The 26,602-nt window shown below is 36.4% G+C and overlaps 1 protein-coding gene across 9 annotated transcripts in view; it reads right to left on the bottom strand.

The window, feature by feature from the left end:
- Positions 1-26,602, bottom strand: part of INPP4B (inositol polyphosphate-4-phosphatase type II B) — a 753,803-nt gene that overhangs the window by 5,795 nt on the left and 721,406 nt on the right. Inside the window, exon 28 of one of the 9 annotated variants that reach the window (XM_042983847.1) lies at positions 8,246-9,067. The exons of the other annotated variants lie outside the window; for them this stretch is intronic. Coding sequence (XP_042839781.1) covers positions 9,019-9,067 — 49 coding nt within the window. The 3' untranslated portion in view covers positions 8,246-9,018. Of the gene's footprint in view, positions 1-8,245; positions 9,068-26,602 lie in introns of those variants that run through there. 9 annotated transcript variants of the gene reach the window in all.

Here is a 26,602-nt window from a genome sequence, read left to right as displayed (position 1 = left end):
AGGATAGAAAATGATTTTTTTTTCTTTAAAGACCTGTCAGAGCAATCACTCAAAAACAAGTAAAAGGAAATGTCTTTTAAATACACCACTGCCTACATGAGGAGACATTTCCTTAGATGAAACCCAATGTGCATAGCTTGATGATATTTGCATATATCCCCCCTCTTTTCTGTCAGTGACTACTGCTGTATCATACATAGATCACGAGCCGCCCCCCCCCCCAACTGCAGGTATACTCTTAAACCATGCAAAACTCTAAAAACAAAATTTATAGTCTTCTTATCTTCTCCTGCTGGGTAATTATTCATGAAGAGTTTTGCTATTTGCTATTTTATTCTTTTAACCACTATAGCCTTTCAAGCTCCCTCAAAGGAAAATTCCCAGTCAAAACTGAATTGAAAAATACTTCCTTCTGACCAGGAAGCTGATTTCTTCCATGCTAAAATGAGACCATTTCACATCTAATTATATCCAAGTTTGGAGCTATGGGTACACCATCACGAAATTATGAGCCAAGATTTTAGAGCCAATAGTTTATAGAGCTCTATTTGCATCTACATTCATGTAATACATTGATCTTAATAAAGCACCTTGTTTCAGGCCCTAGATTGCTGGATTGTGTCAGATTTTAAGCTGGCAGATCTGTGTAAAACTGAATGTAATGTAGGTCTGGCACAATAAGAACTTTGAAAGTGGAACAGAAATCATAGAATCATAGATTCTCATATGTAAAAGTGACTTTAAAAAATCTTCAAGTTGAAGTGCACATTTTATAGATAAGAAACTAAATTTGAAGGCCTTTTCCATGCTTTACAACAGCAATTGCAAGGAAAGGATGTTGAGAATGTACTTCCTCTGCTTTCCAGTTTGCTTATATGACAGTCTGATAAAATAAGGGGAAAGGACTTCTTGTTTTCAGTTTAGATCCAGGCCATGAAATTTAAATTCTAAAATACACTTAAATGTCAAATTATCTACCAAAGCTTTCCAAAAATTTAATTTATAATTAAAATATTAAAAGTATATTTCCAGGACTTAAAAAAAACAAACAAACTGTGCAACTATTTACATGTAGGGAAAATTTTAATAAAAGAATATCAAAGGTGAGATAATTTCCATTGGCCTAGAAGCAAGATTAGCTTTTGTAGCCCCTGGAACACCAACCACATTTAAAATGGTTTCTTCTGGGGTACCTGGGTGGCTCAGTCAGTTAAGCGTCTGATTTTGGCTCAGGTCATGATCTCATGGTTCACGAATCCCAGCCCCATATCCAGCTCTGTGCTGACGGCTTGGAGCCTGGAGCCTGCTCCGGATTCTGTGTCTCCTTCTCTGTCCCTCCCCCACTCATGGTCTATCCCTCTCTCTCTCTGTCTCTCAAAAATAAATAATAACATTAAACAAATTTTTTCTTTAAATGGTTTCTTCATTCTAACTGGATTTCAGAATCTAATTCAAAATACATTATGTAGACTATAGGAAAAGCCCCTAATGCAGAAATTACTCAGAAGACATAAGACTATGTTATAGCTTTGAATGTCTGGGTCATAGAGTTTCTAACTGTCATGGACAAGGTGGTATAAAAGAAAGAGAAGCAGTAAGCAAAACATGCACTCAGAGGAGTGTGGTTCCTCCCCATAGGACCCTGCATGCATATCCAGACAAGATATTTTTGCTGGGGCGGGGGCGGGGGGGGGCAGCAATTGGGGGGTGGGGCGGGGTGGCGTGCTATGAACTAGAGAACATCAGAGCCCAATAACCAGGAAGTGATAGTGAGCTTGGGAACCTGCATATCACAGAAGACAGAGATTGAGAGAATGAGTAAAGCCCCACTAACTTAGAGAAGAGGAAAATGTATGGTTAAGTGGTTGGTTTCAGAGTCAAGATTTCTCCAGGTTAAAGTCAGGGCCACCTTGGAGACCACAGGGAGTGTTTAAGGAAAAGGAAAAGATCTCCCATATATCATGTCCTATCATGTAAATGCTGCTTTATAGGTGTTATCTTGTTCATTTCTTACAAACAGTTAAATTGGTCAGTATTATGATCTCCATGGGCTCAAAAGGGTTACAAGACTTGTTCAAGTGGCAGAGAGGGAATTTTTATCACTGCCTGTCTAATGGCAAAACCATATTCCTTTCACTTTATGACTGGGATCCTTTAAGCACAAGGTTTCTTGTTCCCTCTCAGAAACTGGCAGGTGTGATTTCTTGCTAGTTGTTACATTAGATTAAATGACTTCTACAATTGCTTTCATCTCTACCTTCCTGTGATTCTTTGATTCTATTCAAACATAACTACAGTACTCTAGAGATGCATATTTTTTTCTACTAATAGAATAGGTGACAGTTCAATAAGAAATAGTTGAAGTAGGGAGTAAAAATCAAAGAATGCAAAGCATTCTTTGACATTGTGTTTGGTCTCTAAAGATGTTCCTGCTCATTCTTACCTATTTTCAGAATTAAAAAAAAGGAATCTGACTTATTTATCTGTTTTGATTCAATTTCTCCCTGGTATCACTTGTTATATTCTTTTTCCCATTTCACTTTTTTAGTTTTATAAAGTACCCAGAAAATAGGAATATCTTCTTGTCAGAAGAAGCAAGGCTCCAAATAGTGATACTTTCAGATAGTATCTAAACATTGCTTTGATGAGAAAGAAAAGTACATGTGCCCAGAAAAACAACTCAAGAAAAGATAGGAAAGTGGCTTGATATCAAGTCTGTGTTTTACATTAAAAAAGTTTAAAGAAAAAAGGAAGGAGAAAGAGAGAGAGAGACATAATGAGTTTCAAGTATAATTGCTTCCATCAGATGATTATCAGAGAACTGATTTCAGTTTTCATCTTAGAATTTTATAAAGAAGAGTATTTGGATGAGGTCCAGAAAGAAATATCATAAATGATGAAAGGACTGAAGAAAAAAAGCTTATAAGGAAGTGCCTGAGGTTAATTTTATTTGGATAAAAGAAGGCTAATATGCAAGTGATTGTTAAATGCAGATAAGACAGTAATAAAAAATTTTTGAGTCACTAATTTGTGTTTTGCTCCCTTATATTTTAGGCTGCAGTATAAAGCATGTGTCCCAGGGATTTTAGCAGTGCTGAAAGCAAGAGCTGCCTGACCTAAGTAGATCTGCCCTTTGTTAATCTCATGACTGAGAAAATGTGAGGTATCCAGTGAGAAGCAAAAAGGACCTTTGAGGGTTGAGAGAGAAAAGAGTGGGAGAGAGAGAAAGAGAAGGGGAGAGAAGTGGAGTGAGACACACAGAAAGACAGAGAGCGCTAAATGGAAGGAGGACAAAAGGACAAAAGTTGGTGTGGAGTTGGGGAGAGGATAGAGGTGGGGGGTGGGGTGGGTGAAACCTTGTGCATTGTTCTGCATTGGTGCCCCTGGAAGGGAGGACCACTGGAGGTGGAGAGAGACGGGAGGCAAGCTGGCCCTCAGTCACTGGTCAGCTTTGCCAAAGATTCCCTTTTCTTGAGCTTGGCTTGGTGCAATGAAATAAAGGGGCATAAAGGCACCACGATGAATAAAATAGGCACATCAGTGGCTAATGACTGATACAGGCTTTCAGAAGTTTCAGTGCAAGGTAAGTCCTGTAGCAAGAAGAAAGCTCAAAATAATAGGATTGACTTTCCATCAGCCTGGCCAGATAGGAGCCAAAACAGAGAATGAAGCTTGTTTAAAGAAATTTCTTTAAAAGAAACAAAACAAAACAAAAACACATCACATCTTACACACCCTAGTGGGCAGATAAATAAGGAAATTCTACAAGAAATGAGTACATAGGTGTAGATATACATTAGTAATTCAGTTTCTGTGTTCCATGCAACGTAACTAGCTTTTCTTTGTACAGGAATGCCAACAAGATGACTTAGTTTTAATTGCTTCAAAGGAATAGTCAGAAGAAAGGAAACCAGTCACTAAAAACATTCTCTAAGTGTGTTTGCTGCTATAGTACTTAAAAATATAAAGAAGCATTGTCTTATTGCTCTAGTTTGCTACTCTCCTGGAGTTTGAGATAATTTTTATCCTCAAGTTAACAGAAAATTAACATGCCAAAACAGACTTTTGGTTCCATTCTTGATAAGCACCAGAGAATAAGGAGGAAATTTCACTGCCAGTTAGCTCCCCTGGTGGAGCTGGGAGCTTGACTCCATGGACTACTCTTAAGCTCTCAAATAAAAATAAAAGTCCATATATACCAATAGATTATAGCCTATGTTATTCTGAAAGTAGCCTGGAAAATGTAGCAGGTATCGGTAACAGTGAATAAATATTAGAACATGTATAAGAGGAAAGAAAGTCAGTTCAGCTCTCTATTACCTATTTGGTTAAGTTTCTAGTTTATTCCTTTAAATGGGAGAAAGTTAACATCTATCCAATAAGATTATTGTGAGATTATGTTAAAGGAATTTACACATTCTCAATAATAAAAATAGGTAAATAAATAAAATTTCTGTCTTCCCCCCACTCCCTTGCTAAATCTTAGTTCTTGTGTGGACAATGAGTATCTGGACCAGATATGCAGCTACTTGGTTCCAGCCCTTCTCCTTTTTTAATTTTTTTTTAAATGTTTATTTACTCTTGGGAGAGAGAGCTACAGAGCATGAGTGGGGGAGGGGCAGAGAGGGGAAGACAAAGAATCCGCAGCAGACTCCAGGCTCTGAGCTATCAGCACAGAGCCCAGCACTATCAGCACTCTAACCCACGAATCGTGGGATCATGACCTGAGCCAAAGTTGGATGCTTAACCAACTGAGCCATCCAGGTGCCAGAGAAGCAAACGTTCTTAATGCCAGAGATGGGGATTCAATGCTCAGTTCTCCTTATAAGGAATTCTATGCTATAGACCTAGATGAGATCACTTCTCCTTCCTTTAACTCCTCCCACTCCCATATATTTTGCCTCTCTTCGTTCAGCCTGGTGTGTGTATGTGTTTGTGTGTGTGTGTATGTGTGTGTGTGTGTGTGTGTGTGTGTGTGTGTGTGTGTATATAATGTTTATGTATATAAACCCAGGTGCCCCTGTTTAGCCTAGTATAAAAAAATTTAGGTTTTGACACTTCTTTGGGTGTTTATTTTTATTTATTTTTATTTTATTTATTTATTTTTTTGGTGAGGATTTCCCTGTACAAGTGTGCTTTTCACCTGTTTGTTTTTTAAATTTTTTCTTCAGTTTATTTATTTTGAGACAGAGACAGTGTGAGTGGGAGAAGGGCAGAGAGAGAGGGGACAGAGAATCCCAAGCAGGCTCTGTGCTGCCAGCATGGAGCCCAATGTGGGGCTTGAACTCACAAAACTGTGAGATCATGACCTGAGCCATAACCAAGAGTCAGACACTTATCCAACTGAGCCACCCAGGTGCCCCTTCTTGCTATTTGTCTTATGTCAATTGAATTCTCAGGCCCAGCCAGAGACTAAGAGGGCAGAAGAAAAGTTTTGCCTCTGATAGTTTCAAGGTCAAATCTTGGATCTACTTCTTCTGCTACCATTCCAAATCATCTCCTCTCTTCCTTTCCAGTACAGAAAAGGACACACACCCACTCTCAGACATTCGTTCAGCACCTCAGATCTTCCAGATTCTTCCACATTCTGTAAAGCATCCCACGCTCCTCCAGTATCCAGTCAGACCACTTTGCACCATCTCCACTGCTGCAGCCTATGAGTTCACCATGACCTTGCCCTTGTACTAACAGAGGCAGTTTTCCTGCCTTCACCACTCTGGCCCCTCTGTTCAGTTTCACAAAATCCGATGTATCCATTTAGACACATGGCAGAGCAAATGCACTGTGAGAACGTTACAGAATGAAAATCCAGCTGCCCCCCAAAGGGAGCCAAGCTTGTCAAAACAAAAGTAATGCCTTCCATCTGCAGGGAGTTGGAAATACTTTCAACCGCTCAGCCCTGAGAATGAAGCTCCTGAATCTCAAGGAGGAGGTGCAACTACGTTTTTTTGCTCCAGACCCTGTTGGGCTTCCCAGGTTTCAATCCCTTCCCACCAATGCCATTTCCACTGAATGAATCCTGTCAATCTTTCTCAGAGATGGTGTTCCATCTGAAATGGACAGAGTTGAGTATGAACTAGCTAGCTCCACATCAGACACCACCATATTGTGAGTGTTGTGTATTCCCAAACATTCCCTTAAGCCCAACTCTTTGAACAGGAACCTCCAAAAGAATCCATTTAGTTTTTGCTCCTGGAACTATCACAGAGACTTCATCATCTCCTCTAGGACAGGTTTTGTCTCTTTTACCACCTGTCAGTCTTTTCCCACTTTTATTTTCCAATTTTCCCTTTACTTTCACCATCCCATGCAAACAGTGTAATAGTATGATGCTACAATTTATGTTATCAACTCCTGGAACTGAAGGCTTATGAAAATCCTATGAAAGAGAGTAAGATACATTTGAGAATCTTAGAGTTTAGCTTTTGGATACAAGTACATGGCTAAAAACAATAATATTTACATAACTTTGAAAAAGGCAGAATATAAAATATGAAATACAACAAGGAAGAATAAATTCCAGGCATAACCAAAAATAATTTACATATATTATCACTAACCCCTGCTACAGAGATTCAAAAGTCAGAGAAGACTTCTTAGAGAAATAGACTTCTGTGTTGGACAGTGAAGGCTGAATAGAATTTCAATGGCCAGAAATTAGGTGAGGTTGGGTGAATATAGATAACACGAAAAGGCATGGAGACAGGAGAATGTTCGGTACACTTGGGAATGACCCACAGTCTGCTTTGGTCATAATAATGGGGCAGCAAGGAAACAATAAAGGCAAGACAATTAACTTTCAAAGAAAATGAATTTCTTTTTTTTTTAATTTTTAACCTTTTTTTATTTATTATTGACAGACTATGAGCATGGGAGGGGCAGAGAGAGGGGGAGACACAGAATCTGAAGCAGGCTCCAGGCTCTGAGCTGTCAGCACAGACCCAATGCAGGGCTCAAACTCACAAACTGTGAGATCATGACCTGAGCTGAGGTCTGAAGCTTAACTGACTGATTCACCTAGGTGTCCCAAAATGAATTTCTTTCTTTTTTGCTTACTTATTTTAGATATTTCCTAAAAATAAACACGTATTTTGCAATAAGAAATTCAGCTACATTGTTTTTTTTTAAAAGAAGATGGGGCTGTTTTACAGATGTTTGTGGTTGCCAGCAAAAACTTAGACCTTATTCTCTGGGTGGTGGGCGGGCTCATGAGCAGCACAGTGGTGTGATTAGCTGTGTGTTGTAGCATCACCCAGGGTGGCAGTAGAAGGATGGTTTGAGCCAGGAATGCAAAAGGGATGGGATACACGAGAGCATGGAGACCAATTAGGAGGCTATCATAATAGTCAAGGGGAGAAATGACAGCTGGGACTTGGGAGTGGGTAAAGGTAAGGAAGTTCCAGATTCTAAAACAGAAATAATTTGAAAAATAGAGTAGATAGGGGAAGATCAAGAAGAGGAAGAGTAAAAACAGTATGTTTAGGTTTTAGAGGAAAATGCATTCTATTCAAGTATGCTATATTTGATGCAGGTCTTTAGTTAAATATGTACAATGAAAGACAGGTCTAGATAGTATTTAGACTATGTAGTTCTATGCCCTAGGTTTGGAAGTTTACTGCAAAAAAAAAAAAAAGGCTAATTAGAAAAAGTCACCCATGTGTACAGTATGTGATGAGTAGAGATGAGGACTGAGGGCAGAACTCTGGGGAATGCCTGCATTTGTAGGGCCTGTGAGAAAGGAGGCTGAGAGTCAAAAGTGATATAGAAAACAGCCCACAGATTCAAAGAAAAAAGGTGTAATCAATGAGTCAAATACTGCAGCCAGAGCAAGGAGGTTGCAAAATAAATAAAGGTCACTGGATTCAATCATGTCACTTGTAGTCTTGGACTTTTAGTAGAGTTTTAAGAGCAGAAGTCAGTTTACAAACAACAAATGAATGAGTAGTGAAGAATGGGAGGCAGCAGTCTATTCTATTTCAACCACTACATCTAGAGCCTTGACATGAGTAGAAAGGAAGAAGAAAGTCAGCACAGAGTCTGAAAGAGACTCAAAGATGAAACTGCTTCAGGATTTGTGAGGTGAGTATGCTTGGAGGTGCAAAGGAAAAAGGAGATAGAGGAAGATTCAAGAATATGGGAGAGTTGGCTTTTTCAGGAAAAAAAAAATGTTTATGGGTTACAGACCAGGCAAAAAATAGGGATCTTTCATTGTTTATCAAAAAGTCCTTAAAAAAAAAGTCCTTACTAAGTTGGGCTTGTCAAAGCATTCTCTGATTTCTCTGAATGTGGAACTAAAGATAAAGATGTCTGGGTGCCAGAGGAGGAGAATGTGGGGAAGTGACCAAATTAGAAGCTTCACCTCTCTACATTTTGTGACACAATCAGAATTTCTTGCAATACATTCTCAGTGGTTTAGCAAGCAAATAAAGTCAAGATTAAATTTTGAATCACCTAACCATCAACGTCACAATAAATTAGAACATCTATGCTACCCATGGTGTGTTTGGAGTGGCATCTTTGTATATACTTTCGAAGCTCAATGTCATTTGGTCTTAAGAGTTTACATTTTACATTCACAAACAAATTTCCAAACAGCATATATTTCTCCTGAACTGATTCTTTCTTTGTAAGTTTATGTGGGGGGAAGCCTCCCAGTGATGTATAAACATAAGGACTAGCAACCTGAAGCATTTTATCCATACAGATGACTATCAAAATGACTATACTAGAATACATTATTCTCCTTCCTTTTTAATTTCTAATACTGGTAATGACCTTTAATTATCTAGATTTTGTGTCCAACATATGACTCCTGATTATGGTCATTGGAAAAGCCTTATAACTGGTGTCCCAGAACTTCAGTATCTATTCAGGGTTAATAAATCATCTTAAAAGATATTCAGCTGTTTTCTACTGACCAGAGACTTACTTCCTGTTGTTTTTCTGCTTAATGCTGAGTATTTCTTCTTTTTCTTGTTTTAAAATGATATCATCCCCAAATGAGTTCTCATTGCTTGACTATGGATCTTGATTAATTTCCCTTTTTGATCTGCACCCCTCAGCCTCTCTAAGGATATAGAATGCAACAGGAAAATAACATTTTCTAAGATATCTGTGATGAAGTAAGTTCATGGAATTGTAGGTTAAAAACTCTAAGAGATCTATCTATCTATCTATCTAATACTCTTCGAGTACTGACTTTGTGCCTTCAATTGTGTACACTGACTATAGTCTAAGAGGATTAAAAAAGAGGAGGGGCAATGTGGTGGGAAAACTCTATTGATCCTGAAACAACAGAGGCCCCTAAACTTCAGGCTAAAAAATTTTGCTCCACTCTCTAAGCAGCAGAGAGTGACATGGTTGGTGCTGAACTTCAGGAATTAGACTGGAAGGTAAGGGACTGGAAGAAAGAGAACAAACAATTAAGAGACTACTGCAGTGATCCAGATGAAAAGTTATAAAGGTCGGGAGTAAAGCAAAAGAAATACAAATGATTGAGAGACCATATCTGAAAGATAGGGGGTGGAGTGAATCAATATCTTGGGGAAACTGCCTTATATGAATTACAGACAGAGGTAGCAATTATAAATAATAAGACCCAGGAGAAAGTATTTTATCTTGGACATATTTTTTTCCCCCTTCTCTGTCCCTTTTGTCACTACACTGATGCAGATGATCTGAGTCTAAGAGACTCATCATTTCTGAAATTTGCATCAATTTTCCACAATAAGTCTTGAAATGGCCGTGTTGTTTGCCAAACAGAGGGTTATCAGGGAGAGTACAAGATATCACTCAGAGCCCACTGTGGAAATTGCTTGCAGTTAACTTTTCTGATTAAAATAAAAAATGTCAGTAGTTTTATTGTAGTAGAACCAAGAGAATTCTTAGGACACCACAGTTTTTGTTGTTGTTGTTTTTTGTTTTCCTATCCATTTGGTTTGTGCTTTGTTGCTCTTCAGTCAGAAATCACATTCTGTATCGACTCTTCTGTTCAATTGAGTAAGACGCAAAGACACAAAGCTCAGTAAAAGGGTATTTTTTTTCTACTTTTGTGTTGTTTAGGGTCCCTCTAATTTGCTTAAATATTTTCCTCGACTCAGATTGTTGGAGCCTGGAGGGACCTTAGAGATCACCCAGTCCAACCCCTTCATTTTTCAATGAGAAAGCAGTGGCCTCCAGAGGAGAACAAGGATCTCATTAGTAGTCCATGGGGTGTAGAGCTGGGATTGTGTGCAGAACAATTAGATTAATGATATTCTTCAGCTCTCACACAGTGAAACAGAACCTCCTCTCTAGCTCCATCCCTAACAGAGAGGAAGGAGCTACTCTCTCACTCAGATTTTATACATTACGAGGACGTGGTTTCCAGCACATTCCTGTAAGGAAATGTTCTCAGAGTTGAGAGGAAGTGGAGCTGGATACCGTGCATATGACTCATCCTGATCTCTCTGCTCCCCGGCAATCCCTATGGCATTTTGATTTTTTTTTTCTAGACAATTCTGGTGTGGAGTTAGCCTTTCTCAGTCTGCTACTATAGCTGCTATTGCTCCAACTTACAAGCCATGGAGAATTCCAGGAAAAAAAGAAAATTCATGGATGGCTTCATGTAACATTCATAAAGTCATCAGCTAAGGCCACAGAACATTAGTAATAAAAGCTACCATTTATTGAATACAGATTAATTCAAAAAGGCCCATTGCCTCACCCTAACGATCTCCTTCAACCATCATACTATTACTGAGAGGTGGATACAAAGATCCATGTTACAAAAGGAAAAACTAAGAAATAATCAAGGTTACACCAGCAATAAGAGGTAGAGATAGAATTTGAATTCCATTCCTCTGACTCTTAAGTCTATGCTCTTAACATGTGCTATACCTTCTTTTCTGCATTTTTCATTCTGTAAGAAACTATGTAGGATTATAGTACCTGCATACATGGCCCTATGGTCTACCTAGAATAGCTCAACATATTCAGAACAATTATAGAAAAAAAATGTAGTATTTGCCATAAATGAAATAAAGGTTTTGAATCCAAAGAGTTTTCAGTGTGATTTTAGGCTTATGGTAACCACACATCCCAGCATGCCCAGGATAACTCTGGTTTATGCCTATAGCCCCAGCAGGACTTAGATGGAGAGAAGGAGGGTTAAAGGGTATTAAAGTATTAAAAAGTATTAAAGTATTAAGTATTAAAAAGAAAGAAAAAGAAAAAAAAAGACAGAAGCAAGGATATGTGGTGTTTGATAGGTTTGTGTGCTGTTACATGTTTGCTGAACAAGTGTGTAAGGGCAGGTATTTAATTGAGAGAAGTGTATAAAGATGAGTGGGAGAAACAGGGCATGGTGTGACAAGGAGATGAAATAAAATGATGATATACTACATGGTGTACTTGGGTTTTAGAAAGATTAGTTTAAAAATACTCTGCAGGGTAGACTGAAGTTTAAGGATTGGAAGCAGAAAAGCCAGTGAAGAGGACATTGAAATAATTAAGTTGTAAGGCAAGTTAGAGAGGATCAGCGTGGCAGAGAGAACTTGCAGAAGCCAAAAGACACATTGAGGGGAAGACATGACAGGTTCCAGTCAACGGAAGAGTAGTTAACACTTGAGTAATTGTTTATGACGACTACGTTGGCCCCAACTATTAGATTGTGGACAGTGAGAGAACAACAGAAATTGCCTTAATGCACTCATGAAGCTTTGGAGCTAAGTGGCAGTAAGCTGAAATAATGGTACATACTACCAAAGAGTTTTTATAGTAGTTTAAGAAAAACAGTCATGACAGAAGTGTATCATACGGCACAGAAAACATAGGCAACCCGAAAACTGTTGCCATATGTAATTTAACTTCAGCAAAATCCTATCACATCATAATAAACAAATCGTACTAACTCAAATTTTGTTGGTTTTGTTATGTCATTTGTATATTTGTGTTGGCTCTACAGTTGTATCAGAGCTAAAGGCATAGGGTGTTTGTACCTGGTTTTATGTTTGGGCATATCTAAGTAAAATTATACTGAAAATAGTTTATGTCAAAGAAGAAGGTATGCAGTAATTCTTCCTTCTTAAGGAGGTCAATGTATGACTCAGGTTTGAGACACAGTGTCTAACACAATTGCTATTTACATAACTGGCTTTGACAAGGACATGGTTATCTGTGATGTGACACCAGTTTAAGTGGACTGGTGGATTGGAAGTCAAACTGCAAAGGGACAGGAGGAAAATATGGGATTAAAAAGTAATACCAACAGTTGAGAGCACATCAAGAAGTGTGTATTGTGTATGACAAATTCTGAAGGAAAAACATAAAATGAAGAAAAACATCAATAAAACCCAACCATATAAACTATGATTGATACTCAAGACTTAGGACAATAGCTGTAGTTGGCTAAAATGTGAGTTTTGTGGTTTTGTGGTAGACATTGCATATATTTCTTTCCAGAAAGGTGACTATATCAATAGACAGGAGTTAATTTTATGGCCAAAAATATAAATGATAATTTTCAAGATTCATTAAAATACAAAGTATCAAGAAATATGGAAGACAATCCAGATGCCATATCTAATTACTCCAAACCAATCAATTAACAAAGGGTCTATGGGTCATATCCATGTGAAGTGCCATTGATTTAAAGAGCTGATTTTTTTTTTTTTTTTACTTTTAGTCAGATGGTGGTGTTGAGGTCCTAAATCACGTGGCTAAAATACTTACTTTTGTTCTTTTAATTATTTTTCTAAATAAAAGGCAGTAATTCATTGAAACTAGCTTCCAGGAAATTGTTTAGGGGATCACGAGGAACTGACTTTATGTATAAGATTTCAAAGTTAATCTAGTAATGAATGACCTAAGATTCCTATATAGAAGTATGAAACCAAGATTTATCAGGACACTTATCCTTTTGTTTCAGAGGATTGCGTCTCAATGGATTCCAGTCTAGTAAAACAGGGATTAGCTGTTACTCTCATTCCCTTAAAATACTTCCCATTGGAGAATGATTAATAAAAAGTAAATGGTTGATTAAAAACTAAAATATAGATTATAAGCCTATACATTTCTATAATTGTATAAATTATCAGTTTAAAAAAATTCTCAGCCGATACCATTGTACATAGTATATGGTAATTCTATATCTATATATAGCATGGTGTTTATGCACTAAAGTCATACAATCCTAGCTTGAATCTGGCTTTGCTTCTTGCTACCTGTGTCATTTGGACAATCTATATCATTTAGTTAAACTTCCATTTTGTCATCTTTCAAATGGGGATGATAATAGTATTATTATAGATAGGTTAACATGAAAGTTAAACACACACACTTAAACATGCATGCCAATAGTATATTTAGTATGTCTCACATATGTTAAGTACTCAATAAATGGTAGCTATAATTATCAGTGTCATACATATTGAAATATATTGAATAAATGACAATGAAATAATCTACAAGATCTCTATTAATGGCTACGAAAAACCCACAGTGTAACACAGATTTATCTTTATAAGTTATAGTCCACAGTAGTGATTTCAAAGAGTATTCAACCATTACTTCTAATAGTATTTTGTTCTTATGACTTATATATACTAATAATTACTTTCTCTAAATATTTTTCTAAATTTTACAAATCCAAATTGGATGGGCTATTAAACAGTTTGATACTTTTTAACCAAAAGATGTTTTACTTGTAGAATATTGCTTTCTTGCTTTTATTATTGCACATTTTATAATGCTTATTTCTCTTATGCTTCTAGTCCACACCTAATTTAACATATATAACACAAAAGAACTGTGACTCAAACTTATAATTCATCTTAGTCTATCTGAAAGAATCACTTAATTCTGATGATGTTTTGTTATAATATTTTCAATCAAAAATCATTAATATATACAGAGATTTTTGTTCAAATATTTGTACCTTGGGTAATTATAAATATTCAATCCCTTATAATTGAGATAATGATAACTAGAGAGGTTTGATGCAAATTAAATTATTAAAATGCATAATACTTCAAAGGGGAATTGATGTTACTCTTTTATTATTAAACTAGCTTATTTATTCCCTAGGAATTACTTATTTAAAATTTATTTCTCAGAAATTGCTACCTGATTACTTAGGCACAATCCATGTTCTTCTATGTTAATAAATATAAACTAAAGCAATTGCATATAGGTATCAATTAAAACAAATACACAGGTTTCTTTGTCTTCCCTCTACTGTTCCATAAATAGGCACATATTTAGAAAATAACATTAATTCCCTGAAAAATTCTACAGTGAAGAATGCATTGAATAATTTCATTAAATATTCTTTTTTGTATGTAATGCCTTTATTTTATCTACTGGCCCAAATTTGCTATGCTTAAATTGCCTCATCTCCTAAGACAGACTTTACCATATTGTGTTCCACAAGTATTGATGAATATGCAGTGCTAACAAAAGTTAATTTTCTTTATGATAGAATTTTCACAAGACTTTAATATATAAAAAGGTAGGGGGCTTTTGGGAGCTGAAAACATGCTAGTTCTTGGTCGTAGGCAGCTGTTTCTCAGGTATTCACTTCATAATTATTCAATGAAATATACACTTCTGTTTTATTCACTCTTTACTTCTGATAATACTTTAACATTATGTCCCATAATATGTATTGTGATATTGAGGACATACAGACTAGAAAAATTTCTTTTTTCTTGGAACACTTATTTAACTTCATAAAGGTAACTAGTTTTCAGAGGAACATGAACTGGGAAATGTTGGCTTATAAGAGTTCAGAAAAATAAGTTTAAAGCCACAGCCTAATTAGAAAACTAAACCACTGTGGTGCCTGGATGGCTCAGTGGGTTAAGTATCTGACTTGACTTCAGGTCATGTCATGATCTCATGGTTTGTGGGTTTGAGCCCCTCATCAAGCTCTGTGCTGACAGCTTGGAGCCTGGAGCCTACTTCGGGTTCTGTGTCTCCCTCTCTCTCTGCCCCTCCCCTGCTTGTGCACATGTGCGCGTGCACTCTCTCTCAAAAAAAAAAAAAAAAGGTGTTTTTTTTTTTTTAAATAAAACTAAACCATTTACACTCAAATTACAACTCAGGATATAACAAATGTTGGCAAGGATGCGGAGAAAGGGGAACCCTTTTGCACTGCTGGTGGGAATGCAAACTGGTGCAGCCACTCTGGAAAACAGTATGGAATTTCCTCAAAAAATTAAAAAAAGAACTACCCTATGACCAAGCAATTGCACCACTCAGTATTTATCTAAAGGACACAAAAATGCTGATTAAAGGGGCACATGCACCCCAATTTTAGAGTAGCACTATCGACAATAGTCAAAGTATGGAAAGAACCCAAACTTCCATTGACCGATGAATGGATAAAGAAGATGTGGTGTGTATATATATACATACATATATACATATGATGTATGTATGTATGTATATATATACATACATAGACACACACACACAATGGAATATTATTCAGTGATCAAAAAGAATGAAATCTTGCATTTTGCAACAACATGGATGGAACTAGAGGGTATTATGCTAAGCAAAATAAGTCAGAGAAAGACAACTATTATATGATTTCACTCATGTGTAATGTAAGAAACACAACAGATAAACATAGAAAAAGGGAAGGAAGAATCAGATAAAAACATAGAGGGAGGAAAACCATAGGAAACTTAAATACAGAGAAGAAACCAAGGATTGCTGGAGGGGTGGTGAGTATGGGGATGGGTTAAATGGGTAAATGGGTGATGGCCATTAAAGAGGGCACCTGTTGGAATGAGCACTGGGTTTTATATGTGATGAATCATTAAATTCCACTCCTGAAATCATTATTACACTACATGTTAACTAACTTGGATTTAAATCAAAAGACAAAAAGAAAATGAAACCATTTACTCAAATTAATATCCATGTACTAAAGTCATGATAGCTTACAAAGGTAGGTAGAAAATCAATTCAATCATCTAAATAATTTTGACAAAAATGTATTATTCTTGTATATATATTTAGACTAGATGCCATTTTATTTTGATTTTTAGCTGAATAAATGTCCAAGTTTTCTTTTTACTTGGTATTGGGCTGTCTTAAAGCAGGTACATGTAGGGGCACCTGGATAGCTCAGTTTGTTAAGCATCCAACTCTCAACATCAACTCAGGTCATGATCTCAGGATCATGAGATTGAACCCTGCATGATCTCTGTGCTGACAGCACCTGGAGTCCACTTGGGATTCTCTGTCTCCCCCTCTCTCTGCCCCTCCCCACTCACATGCATGCTCTCTCTGTGTCTCAAAAATAAATAAACTTTTAAAAAAAGTTTAAAAAAATGTACATTTAGACCCTATCACTAAAAGAAAGCAATGTGGATACTTTAATTATAAGTAAAGGTAATACCAGTGCTCTCATTGTCTCTGTCTCTCTCTCCTTTTTTTTTTTTTTTTTTTTAGTTTGGATGGTTTTGGTTTAAATAAAGTACAAAATGACACACTATACTGAAATAATATGCTGTTCTGACTTCCTTGGAATCAATGTTCAAATCTTTCTTGATCAAGAATAGACTATTATATTAGACTCCCATCACATTTAAAGTTTTTTCAAGTACTTTATAAAAAAAAACCCTCAAAACAATTTTTTGTTATTCTTTAGATACAATTTTTTAAAAAATATGACTTATTAATTTTATTGTGCTAAATAAGCATTGTGTTTTCCACTTTGGGGAACAGCTATAGATATAAGCATTTCCAGGAGACAAGACATGTACAAATAACCCATTTTCTCCAGAATTTCTATAAATTCTATATAATCATTTGAGAGTTTCTAAACAAACATGGGAACTCTACTGCAGAGATTTCAACCCAGTTGTTGGGAATAAAGGCTCCTTTCAAGGAAGAGTATTAAAAAAGGAGGGCTCTGGCAAATGGGAGCCATATGGTACAAGGAAAAGAGCAGTAGAGGAAGTGTTGGGGGAAACAGGTTCTGGGCTTGGTGCTCTGACAAACTGACAGTGTGTACTGTAACTTAACTAAATGAAACTTAACTCAAATGTTATTTGAGGGAATTGGCCTAGATACTCTCTAAGTCTAAAGTCTATGCCACCTCAATTGCCATCAATTCCTATAGAATTCTAACTCTGCATTTCTAACTCTCATCATTCACCATAGATCAGGCATTGCATTAGATGCTAAAGAGATGAGTACATATTGTTTCAGCCTTCAGGGCTCAAAGAGGGAGAAAGGATATCTGAATCAATATCGATACTTAGATCTGAGGAGGAATGTCAATACAGTAACACTAAGCATAGAGAAAGGAACAATGAAGCCTCACGTAAGAGGAATCATCCAAGGTAGATGTTACAAATATGTGGCAGTTTAATAGGCGGAGGAGGCACGAGGACGTAGAAACACAGCAGAGACAAATGGTGTGTGCAAAGGGTAGTGTCTTCAAGGACCTCGGGGGCTGGTTGGGAGGAAAAGAGCTGTGGAAGGAGAAAAGGCCAGGAGAGGAATGGTCATGACAGTCCACTGAAAAGATCCTAAGATGATATGGGACTGACTCACGTCTGTTTTGAAACATGAATTGTGGCAGCTACTCAGAGGGTGAGCTTCCAGAAGGCAGTAGGGAGAGGGAATCTGGTGAGAACTGGTAATGCTTAATCTAAGGCAGACACTGTGTGGATAATGACTGTCTGTGATACTAATACAAAGGAAATCTGCCTATTTCTAGTGATATTGGTGTCAGTGCTGGTATTTTGTTCAGAAAATCAGAAATCTTGTCTTGTATTCTTTGTCCTAATGGCAGACCACCACATACTCACCTAAGTAAAAGTTAAAATTGTACCTCTAGTCATGGCCCAGCTTCTCAAAAAATGCTTTAGATAGGCTTGAGGATTTAACTCAGAATTTACCTGAATCCCTCAATTTCTCTCCCAGGAATCATGGAAGAGATAACCCAGACCTAGAAAATTGTGGGAGGACAGTGAATTACTAACTGCCAATCTCTCTACCAGAGAGCAAGAATGTTGCAACAAGAATCAAATCCAGGTCTTTCCTATGTCAATTTTTATCTCTGACATGGCTTTAACAACCATTCTGTCATTCCCGTGAGGCTTAACTTATTCCTACTTGAATTCTGGCCTATAAATTGTAGAAGTAAGCACAATCATTCATTCATGTCCATAGAATGTAATTTGGTACTTTAGTAATAGAATATTAAATGATGCCTAGGATAGCCATATGAATAAATGGGTCTTCATAAAAGCCTAAATGGTTTTAGGGAGTTATTTGGACACTGGAGACATCTGTACTTTTTCTTAGAAATATTTTAGAATTCTAATCAACCTATCACTAAATGTATTTAGTGATAGATTACCATATATCATTCATCTCTGCCTTCAAATATTTCCTTCAGATAACCTTGCTAACATTTTTATGCATTAATTTAGAAACTTCTTATGGAAATGCTGTTCTATAGGTCATTAAAAACATCTTCTGATCATGCTATATGCTGTTATCTTCTGCTATATATAAATAAAATACAACAAAGCCTGGCTGACTTCTGCATGCACATTATTCAATGTAATAATAGGCTAAACCATAGCACTCTGTTTCTTCATCTGTTTCGATAGAACCAAATGCCTTCAGAATAGTATCTGGAAACACCACTACTGTATCTGAATACTTTTATATGCATGTATGAGATAATCACTGCTGCAAGATCAAGTTCATTACAGCCTCATTTCAAGTTCCATCTGGGAATTAAACTTAAATTGAGGCTGAAATGGGTTTTGTTATCCCTATTGTGTTGCTTAGGGAAGATGGTTCATGATGATCAAGAGACTGATTGTCTCTGGGGTGGAAAACACAGAGTTTGGGATAGTTCACAACATGCACACACACAGTAATGTAAAAATTAGATACTTCCACAGACAGTCCAGAGAGTCATATATTTTTTTTTCTTTTGTTGAGAACTGACTTAATTGTGAGTGCTTGCCTGGATTAAGGATTTGCAACATTTATTTTAAGATTTTCTGATCCATTACTAAAACAAGTGCTGTGATTACAGGAGGCTGGATAATCACAAAGGGTTTCTAAATCATGCTTAAGTATATCCACAACCAGATAATGACATCGTTGGGCATGAAGTATTTAGGAGATAGGGATAATAATATACATAAGGGACACAATCTTTATTATGTACTGTCTGAAACAGGGAATAGATAAAGGTCTCTAAAAAGGGAATAGATAAAAGTCTCTAAATCTTTATTGCCTTATTCAGAACAATCTGTTCTACTGAACTTGAATGGACACTTCAAAGTCAGCTAATTTTAACTATAATCATCAGCTAAAGATTGCTTACTAGGCATCTTATGACATAAGAGTAACCAAGTATGTGTGTATGAGTCCATTCACTAGTTTGAACCTTCTAGATTTTTTATTTTGCTTCATTAATTCAATAAATGTTTTTTATGGGCCTACTCTGTGCATTTATAATTCAAAGTCACAGGAATCATGGGGTTAACTATTACACATTTATTTTCAACAGCAGAGTGCATTAAAGTTGATTTGATGGTTAAGTAGACAACTGTGGATATTGACAAAGTCATTGATTCCCAAGAAGCACCTAGAAAAGGATTCAAACTCTTCTTGTCATTTATAGTGAAACACGTGACTCTGAGGTAGAGATGGGCTTGGGACTTTACATACAGAAGAGGCCATGGGAAATACACTGTCAACTCCAAATTCATAAAGTATGGCAGGTATTTGTCAAGCAGGAAATTTATTTTTTTTCTTTCTCTGATTTTTTTAAAGTTTATTTTGAGAGAGACAGACACATCACGAGTAGGGGAGGAGCAGAGAGAGAGGGACAGAGAGAATCCAGCAGGCTCTGCCCTGACCTCAGAGCCTGATGCAGGGATTGAACCCACAAATCTGTGAAATCATGACCTGAGTCAAAACCAAGAGTTGCATGCTTAACCAACTGAGCCACTCAGGTGCCACCTTTCTCTGATTCTTATAAATGCTTTAAGGCTAGATGAGATAATGCCCATTAAATTCTTTACAAGAGTACAAAAAGGGAATTACATTGGTATTCAAGTTAACCAAAAGGACCATATTATACACATTATATTCTGGGTCATCAGGATTAGTAATCATAAAGCAGTCATGTTAAATCATAAGTTTTAGAAATAGTATTTGTTCAATGTTGTGTAAGTCTTATTTAATTTTCTACAAATGTTTCTTTTACACTCAAAGTTTTGTTCTATGGAAAGTAATATGAATCCTTCAAAAAAAAACAACAAAAGCAATTAGTATATGAATAGTTTATGAATTGGAAATGCTTCTTCTTAAATTAGAGACACTTAAACTATAAACACTGCTACTGTAAGTAAATTTGACCTAAAAAAAATCAGCCTACAGAAGATAAAATGTTAATTTTTTTTAATGCTTATTATTTTTGAGAGAGAGAGAGAGAGAGAGCAGGGGAGGGGCAGAGAGAGAGGGAGACACAGAATCAGAAGCAGGCTCCAGGTTCTGAGCTGCCAGCACAGAGCCTGATGCGGGGCTTGAACTCACAGACTGCGAGATAACGACCTGAGCCAAAATCGACGGCTTACCCAACTGAGCCACCCAGGCGCCCCAGAGAAGATAAAATGTTAAATGGTATATCTCTTTTCCAAAATGCCAAACTTACAAAGAAACCTTTGATTAGGAAATGAGATGAAATGGTTTTATGGCATAAAGACTACATAAACGGAAACAGATGATGCTACCTATAAAAATTTAATCTCACTAAAGAAGTAACTCATAGAAAGACGAAGAAAGTCAGTGTCAAGAACTTCTGATTCCCAGGACAACCTAAAGCTTCAGGTCCCAGAAAGAGGCTACTATTGGATGTTTTGGTTAGTAGCAAAGTGCCAAAAATGACTGGAAGCCACTAAGCCTAAAGACATACAAACATTTTATAAGGAAGTGAAGAGCATCAAGTTCTAAATTGGCCAATCTAAATCTGCAGAAGGTTGGTAATGTTAATATATTATGCCTGTGGTTGTAACAGGATACACTGATGAAGGTGGAAGTTATGTAATCTTCTCTGGAAGTCCGAGCAATACTAGTGACAAGAGGAAATTAAAGAAACAAGTCAACTTTGAGCTGTATTTTGCAATTGAAATACCCCTTTTGTCCTGTCCTACTTACTCAGGAACCCTGAGGGCTATGATCACAAAATTTTCTCACCTCTCACTTGTCAACCACCCAAATGATGGAGAAGTGAAAAACAGTAAGGAGACAAATTCTTCTCTTAAAGTTTATTATGTTCTGTGATGTCAGGGTACCCATATTCCAGACTGACAGGCACCATGGAAATAACTAATTACAGATGGAAACCTATAAATACATCATCACATAACAAACCAACAATTAGGAAACATAGCACATTTCACAGGAACTTTATGATGATAAAAATGTTCCATTTTAATATGAGGATGTTAAAAACCAATTGTAAGTTCTTTCTAGCTGCACTATTTTTTTTTAATCTGTTTACCTCATTCTAAAGTTACAGAAAATTAATTTATGGTCAAATTCTTCATTGGGTGCCACTTACACAATCTTTATTATTCTTCTTCTCCAATGTTGGCTAGTGATTGAAGGTGAGAACAGAAGCAAAGTTTCTTTCACGGGCTGGATTTATCTATTTCTGCTTAAGATTCAAAAATGGTTAAAGTCTCAGTAGCCAACGCAGAAGTTAAAGACAACTTGATGGGTCCAATCCCAGTGTTGGACTTGAAATTAAGAGGTCAGTCTGTACTGACATGAATATTAGTAAAGACTCCTGAGCAAAACCAGAAATAAATTTGCCTGGGTATATAGATTATGGAAATTCTTACATAGCCACAGGCAAGAGAAATGGAAGTGTAAAATCCAGAACTGATAACATTCCATTACCAATGCATATATTATACCAAAATTTGCTTTCTTCTTCCCTAAAACTTTCTGCAAATCCATTTCCTCTTTGTGCAGTGCTCTTTTTGCTTCTTATTGAACATTTCTAGAATCCATAGTGCTTAAGATTTAGTAAGAATTAAAAAAAAATTTTTTTTCAGTCCATTATTCCTTAAGACTCAACTCCAGTGCTACAGGCAAAGTGAGCGCCAGAGGATCTTGGCCTCCTGTGAACACTTAGAGTACTTTCTGGATCTAACCAGATGGCATTCACCACATGCAGCCTGCATTTTATTTATTTGTGTATGTCCTGTCTCTTGTACCAGACTGGAGTTATTTTAGGACAAGGAACATATTTTACATACCTAATGTGCCTTATACTAAAGAATAGTATATAAAAATACCACTTGAGTCAAGGTCCCTCAAGAGAGCCAAGTGTCACTCCTTCTGACAAGGATCCTGCACTTGGGCCATGACCATGCTAGTTACTCAATAGATAAAGGCCTTTGATTAAAATTGATTGTGCCTTAGCCTTAGTAAATACCAGAAGCTCATTAGCACAACAGAGAGATTTAGAGTAATAGTTATTTGTATACCAATTTGATTTTCTAATCAGTTTATACTATCAAAAAGACTTGAAAATTAGGACTAATTCTGAGTTTTGGCCTCACTCAAATAAAAACAATCCCTCATTTTCACAAATGATTTTAAAATGAACATCACTGTATCACTGGGCTATTATTTCTCAGATTGTGCCTTTTCCTCTTTTTTCCCTTTTGAGCATCTCTAAGGAAGCTATTTTAGATCCAATCTGTTCTTTGTTCCAACAGCATATAATGGAACAAAAGGCTAGATATTCTCCAGTTCAATATTATGTTGAAAGCACTGTAGAATTCATATACTATTCTTGCTTAACAATTATGATGAAATACTCAAGACAAGAAAGGTTTGAGATTAAAAAAAATAAAACAAAACCCTAAAATAAAATTCTATTTTGCAGAAGAAGTATATTTTAATATCACTGAAACACTTTAATCCCATATTAAAACAGTGGGGAAGGCTCTTGGACAAAACCAACTTATGGTATCTGTTGTAAGATATCTGGTTCTAACACAGCTTTCTCTCATTCTAGGAATAAAGGGTAGAGGTTCATTCGGGTTAAGTAGTAATGGTGTTTATGAGTCTTAGGAGGAGGTCAACTAAAATTGACACCAATGGGAGAGATTAGGTTTTTGATTGCGTCACAGATTGTGAGCCCAAATGCTTCAGTCTGATGAAACCAGTTACAAAGGAGAAAAATGCAGACAGGTTAGAATCACCTAGGAAACCAATGTGTTTGTGGAGGGATAAGGGCTCCTAAATCTGGATACTTATAAAAGTCACTTCTCTAGTTTTTCTTAACGTCATGGTTTTCTCAGAGAGCATAACTTGATAAAGTGATCTACTTTTAATATTTATTGCCATTATACCCCAATCTTAAGCCTCTAGCAAAACATGCTGAAATTTTTAGAGTACCTAATAGTTTAATAGTCTCTTGTGGGTGGAATGTGTTTTTTTCTTTTTTACCTGCCCCTAATAATACCAACTTAAGGTCACCTTCTCTTACCAGTCCTAACAGTGCCCACAATCCCTCCAATACCCTCTGACAATTAACTACTCCCTTACCTTGGTTTCCAAAAGCAGTTTATACATAATATCATAAAAAACTTAATCTGTTATTATTTATTTGTATGTGATTTTCTCCTAATAGGCTTTGAGCTTCTCCAGGACCAGATATATATCATATTCATATATGTATCTTCAATATGAAGCATGATTCTTGGTAAATAATAATCACTCAAACATGCTTCCTTCCTTGATGTAAGAGAATATTCAGAGCCATCTCCTCTTTATGATGAATGAAATACTTTTTAAAGAAATAATTAATAGGAAAAAAATAAACCAAATAAGAAGAAATAATTAATAGCACTATGGTCAACCAAGGTCAGCCTATGCAGGCCCATGTTGAAGTAGATCATCATCATTCTATAAACATGCCCTCTATGAGACTTCTGAGGGAGAGATGGCTGCACCCCAACAATGACATAAAATAGAGTTAGCTGAGGGGTGATATCTCTTCCTTCAACTTCCCGCCCCTGTGCTTCAGACCCTCATGAGGAAAAAGCAGGTGCTGGGTAAGCACAACTGCTCACTGACATCCTTTCTCTTTGACAACAGTGCACTGCTTGTTCAGTGGAGAGACAAAGTGAACTTGAACCAAGTCCAAATGGTCTCACTCGCCAACTTTCAATCTTGGTCAAGGCTTTATGGTCTGGTTTAGTGTAACAATCAACTACAGATTGGTTCTAGAGTTGCTACATGCTTCGTATGCGTGACTCATTTTTGGTTTTGCACCTTCCATGATTTTTCATTTCAGCAGGCCTGAAGAAAATGCCCCATGGAATACATTTTTAAGATATTCATTTTTTTACTTAGCTATATAAATGTTTCGTTGCAGGGCCCTTAAATAACCTATTAATTTGGTATCATAGGCTAAGAGTATGTTCTATTATAAAATTCAACCCCATTTCTTAAAGCCCACAAAAGATATAATGTGGCCATCATACTTTCTCTGGGCAATGCTGATAAGGATAAAAATGAATACATTTATATTTCATTACAAAATAACAATTATCTCAATAGAATTGGGAGAAACCTTCCTAGACAGCAGTGTATAAGACAAAGGACTACATGTTTTCACTTACTACACAGTGAAACAAAGTTCTTTTATAAGGGTTATGCAATTTATGTATTCAGGAACAAAGAGATGGAAGATAGATAGCTCTAGCTAGCTAGCTAGCGAGTCTAGGCTCTTAGAAGCGTGGACTTGAAATAAGATGGACTGGTTCTACCATTTCCTGGTTGTGAAGATTTGAGCAAGTCATTTAATCTCTCTGTTGCTATTTCCTCAATACAGGATTAATCTTTAGGGTTTAAAATAATGTTTAAGGGAGGAAATATTTGCAAAGTGATTAGAAAAGTTCTTGGTATACAGTAAGCAATTTATAATGGAAAGAAAAAGAAGGAAGAAAGGAAAGAAGGAAAGGAAGGAAGGAAGGAGAGAAAGAAGGAAGGAAGAGAGGGATGGAGGGAAGGATGGAGAAAAAGGGAGGGACCTTTTTCTTCTTTTACTTTGTGTTCTTCATGTTACATTTAGAACATAAAGTGCAATTTTGCTTGTGATTATTTATAAAGAGCATCAAAAACAATGCCTTTGAGAGGCAATATCTTTCAGGGAGGGCAGAAGGAGTTGTATCTACTTTTATATCGTAAAGGGATTTAAATGATTAAGCAGAACATAGCAACCATTTTCAAATACTTGCAGGCTGACATAAGGAAAGAGATACTGACTTACTCTATGTTGATCCAAACAGATGAGCGGATTAACAGGGTGAAGTTACAGGGTGACAGATGTCAGCTTAACATGAAGATAAGTTTTATGAAACGTAGAACTGTCCAACCACAGAATGGGCTGATACACCAAGTAACAGACTCCCTGCTACTGGACGTGTGCACATAAAGGTTAGCTGACAATCTGTCAGGGATATTGTACAAGGAATTCCTGCCTTGCTTGGCAGGGTCACTAGGTAATCTCTAAGGTCTTTTTCAAATATTACAGTCCTAAAACACCACTAATATGAAAAGTTACGAGTGCACAGAGATGGAAGGAGTTTGAAAACTGACTTCTAGGAGAATAATGTGAAAGCTTGAAAAGTAACATTTTATTCTGTACCTAAAGCTTGCGGCCCTTCATCAACCCATGAAAATAACGATCAAAGGAATCTGCCTGGTATATTTGGGAGCAGTTGATGTGCCAATTTCCAGGTATTCTTCTTTTCTCAATTTATCTCATTTTAATGAGATACACACTGTTGTTGTTATTATCGTTGTTTTACTTTACATTAAATGTGTTGCTTAATATTAAATTCAGTGGCTGAAACAGTAGTGTATGAAAAACACATCTCTCACAAGTCATAACGACTGGGTCATCTGAATACAGTGCAGTTTAAAAACAAGACCAAATTAGGTCTAAGCAAAAGGAACATAAATATAATTTATATATAATTTACTTTGCATATATATATGTGTGTGTGTGTGTGTGTGTATATATATGTGTGTATATATATATATATATATATATTATATATGCATACTAATTAGGACTTTGGCTTTCACAGTAAGTCAAAGGGTAGTATTAAAAAAGTTCATTGCAATTCACTTTTCCATTTCAGTTATTTTATTTGGATCATAAGTCTTGCAAGGCTGCAAAATTCATTTTGTGAAAAAAAATGTGGCTTTAGACTATTCTCTGAAGTGGTTTTACACTATCTCCTCAAACCTAGAGATCTAACCTTGCTCCAATAATTCTGTATAAATTCTCACTGTTGCTTAGAGAAGCATATCTTCTCTCAGCTCAGACCCGAGAAGGGAATGTCCTACAGCACGTCTGCTCTTGTCCCCACAACAGCAGATTCAAGATATAGAATCTTCCATTGAAAAGCCTTCCACAAAACTCAACTACCTGAAGGGCTAGCTTTAACTTAAGAGCAATATCTACATTAAAAAATAATTACTTTATTAGGCATATATTCATTAACATAAGACCTTGTGAGGTGTTGGGCCAGAAGAT

This window comes from Panthera tigris, chromosome B1, assembly GCF_018350195.1.
Source record: "Panthera tigris isolate Pti1 chromosome B1, P.tigris_Pti1_mat1.1, whole genome shotgun sequence".
NCBI lineage: Eukaryota > Metazoa > Chordata > Mammalia > Carnivora > Felidae > Panthera > Panthera tigris.
Note: the sequence above shows the minus strand (reverse complement) of the source record. Positions and strands in the feature narration are given on the sequence as shown.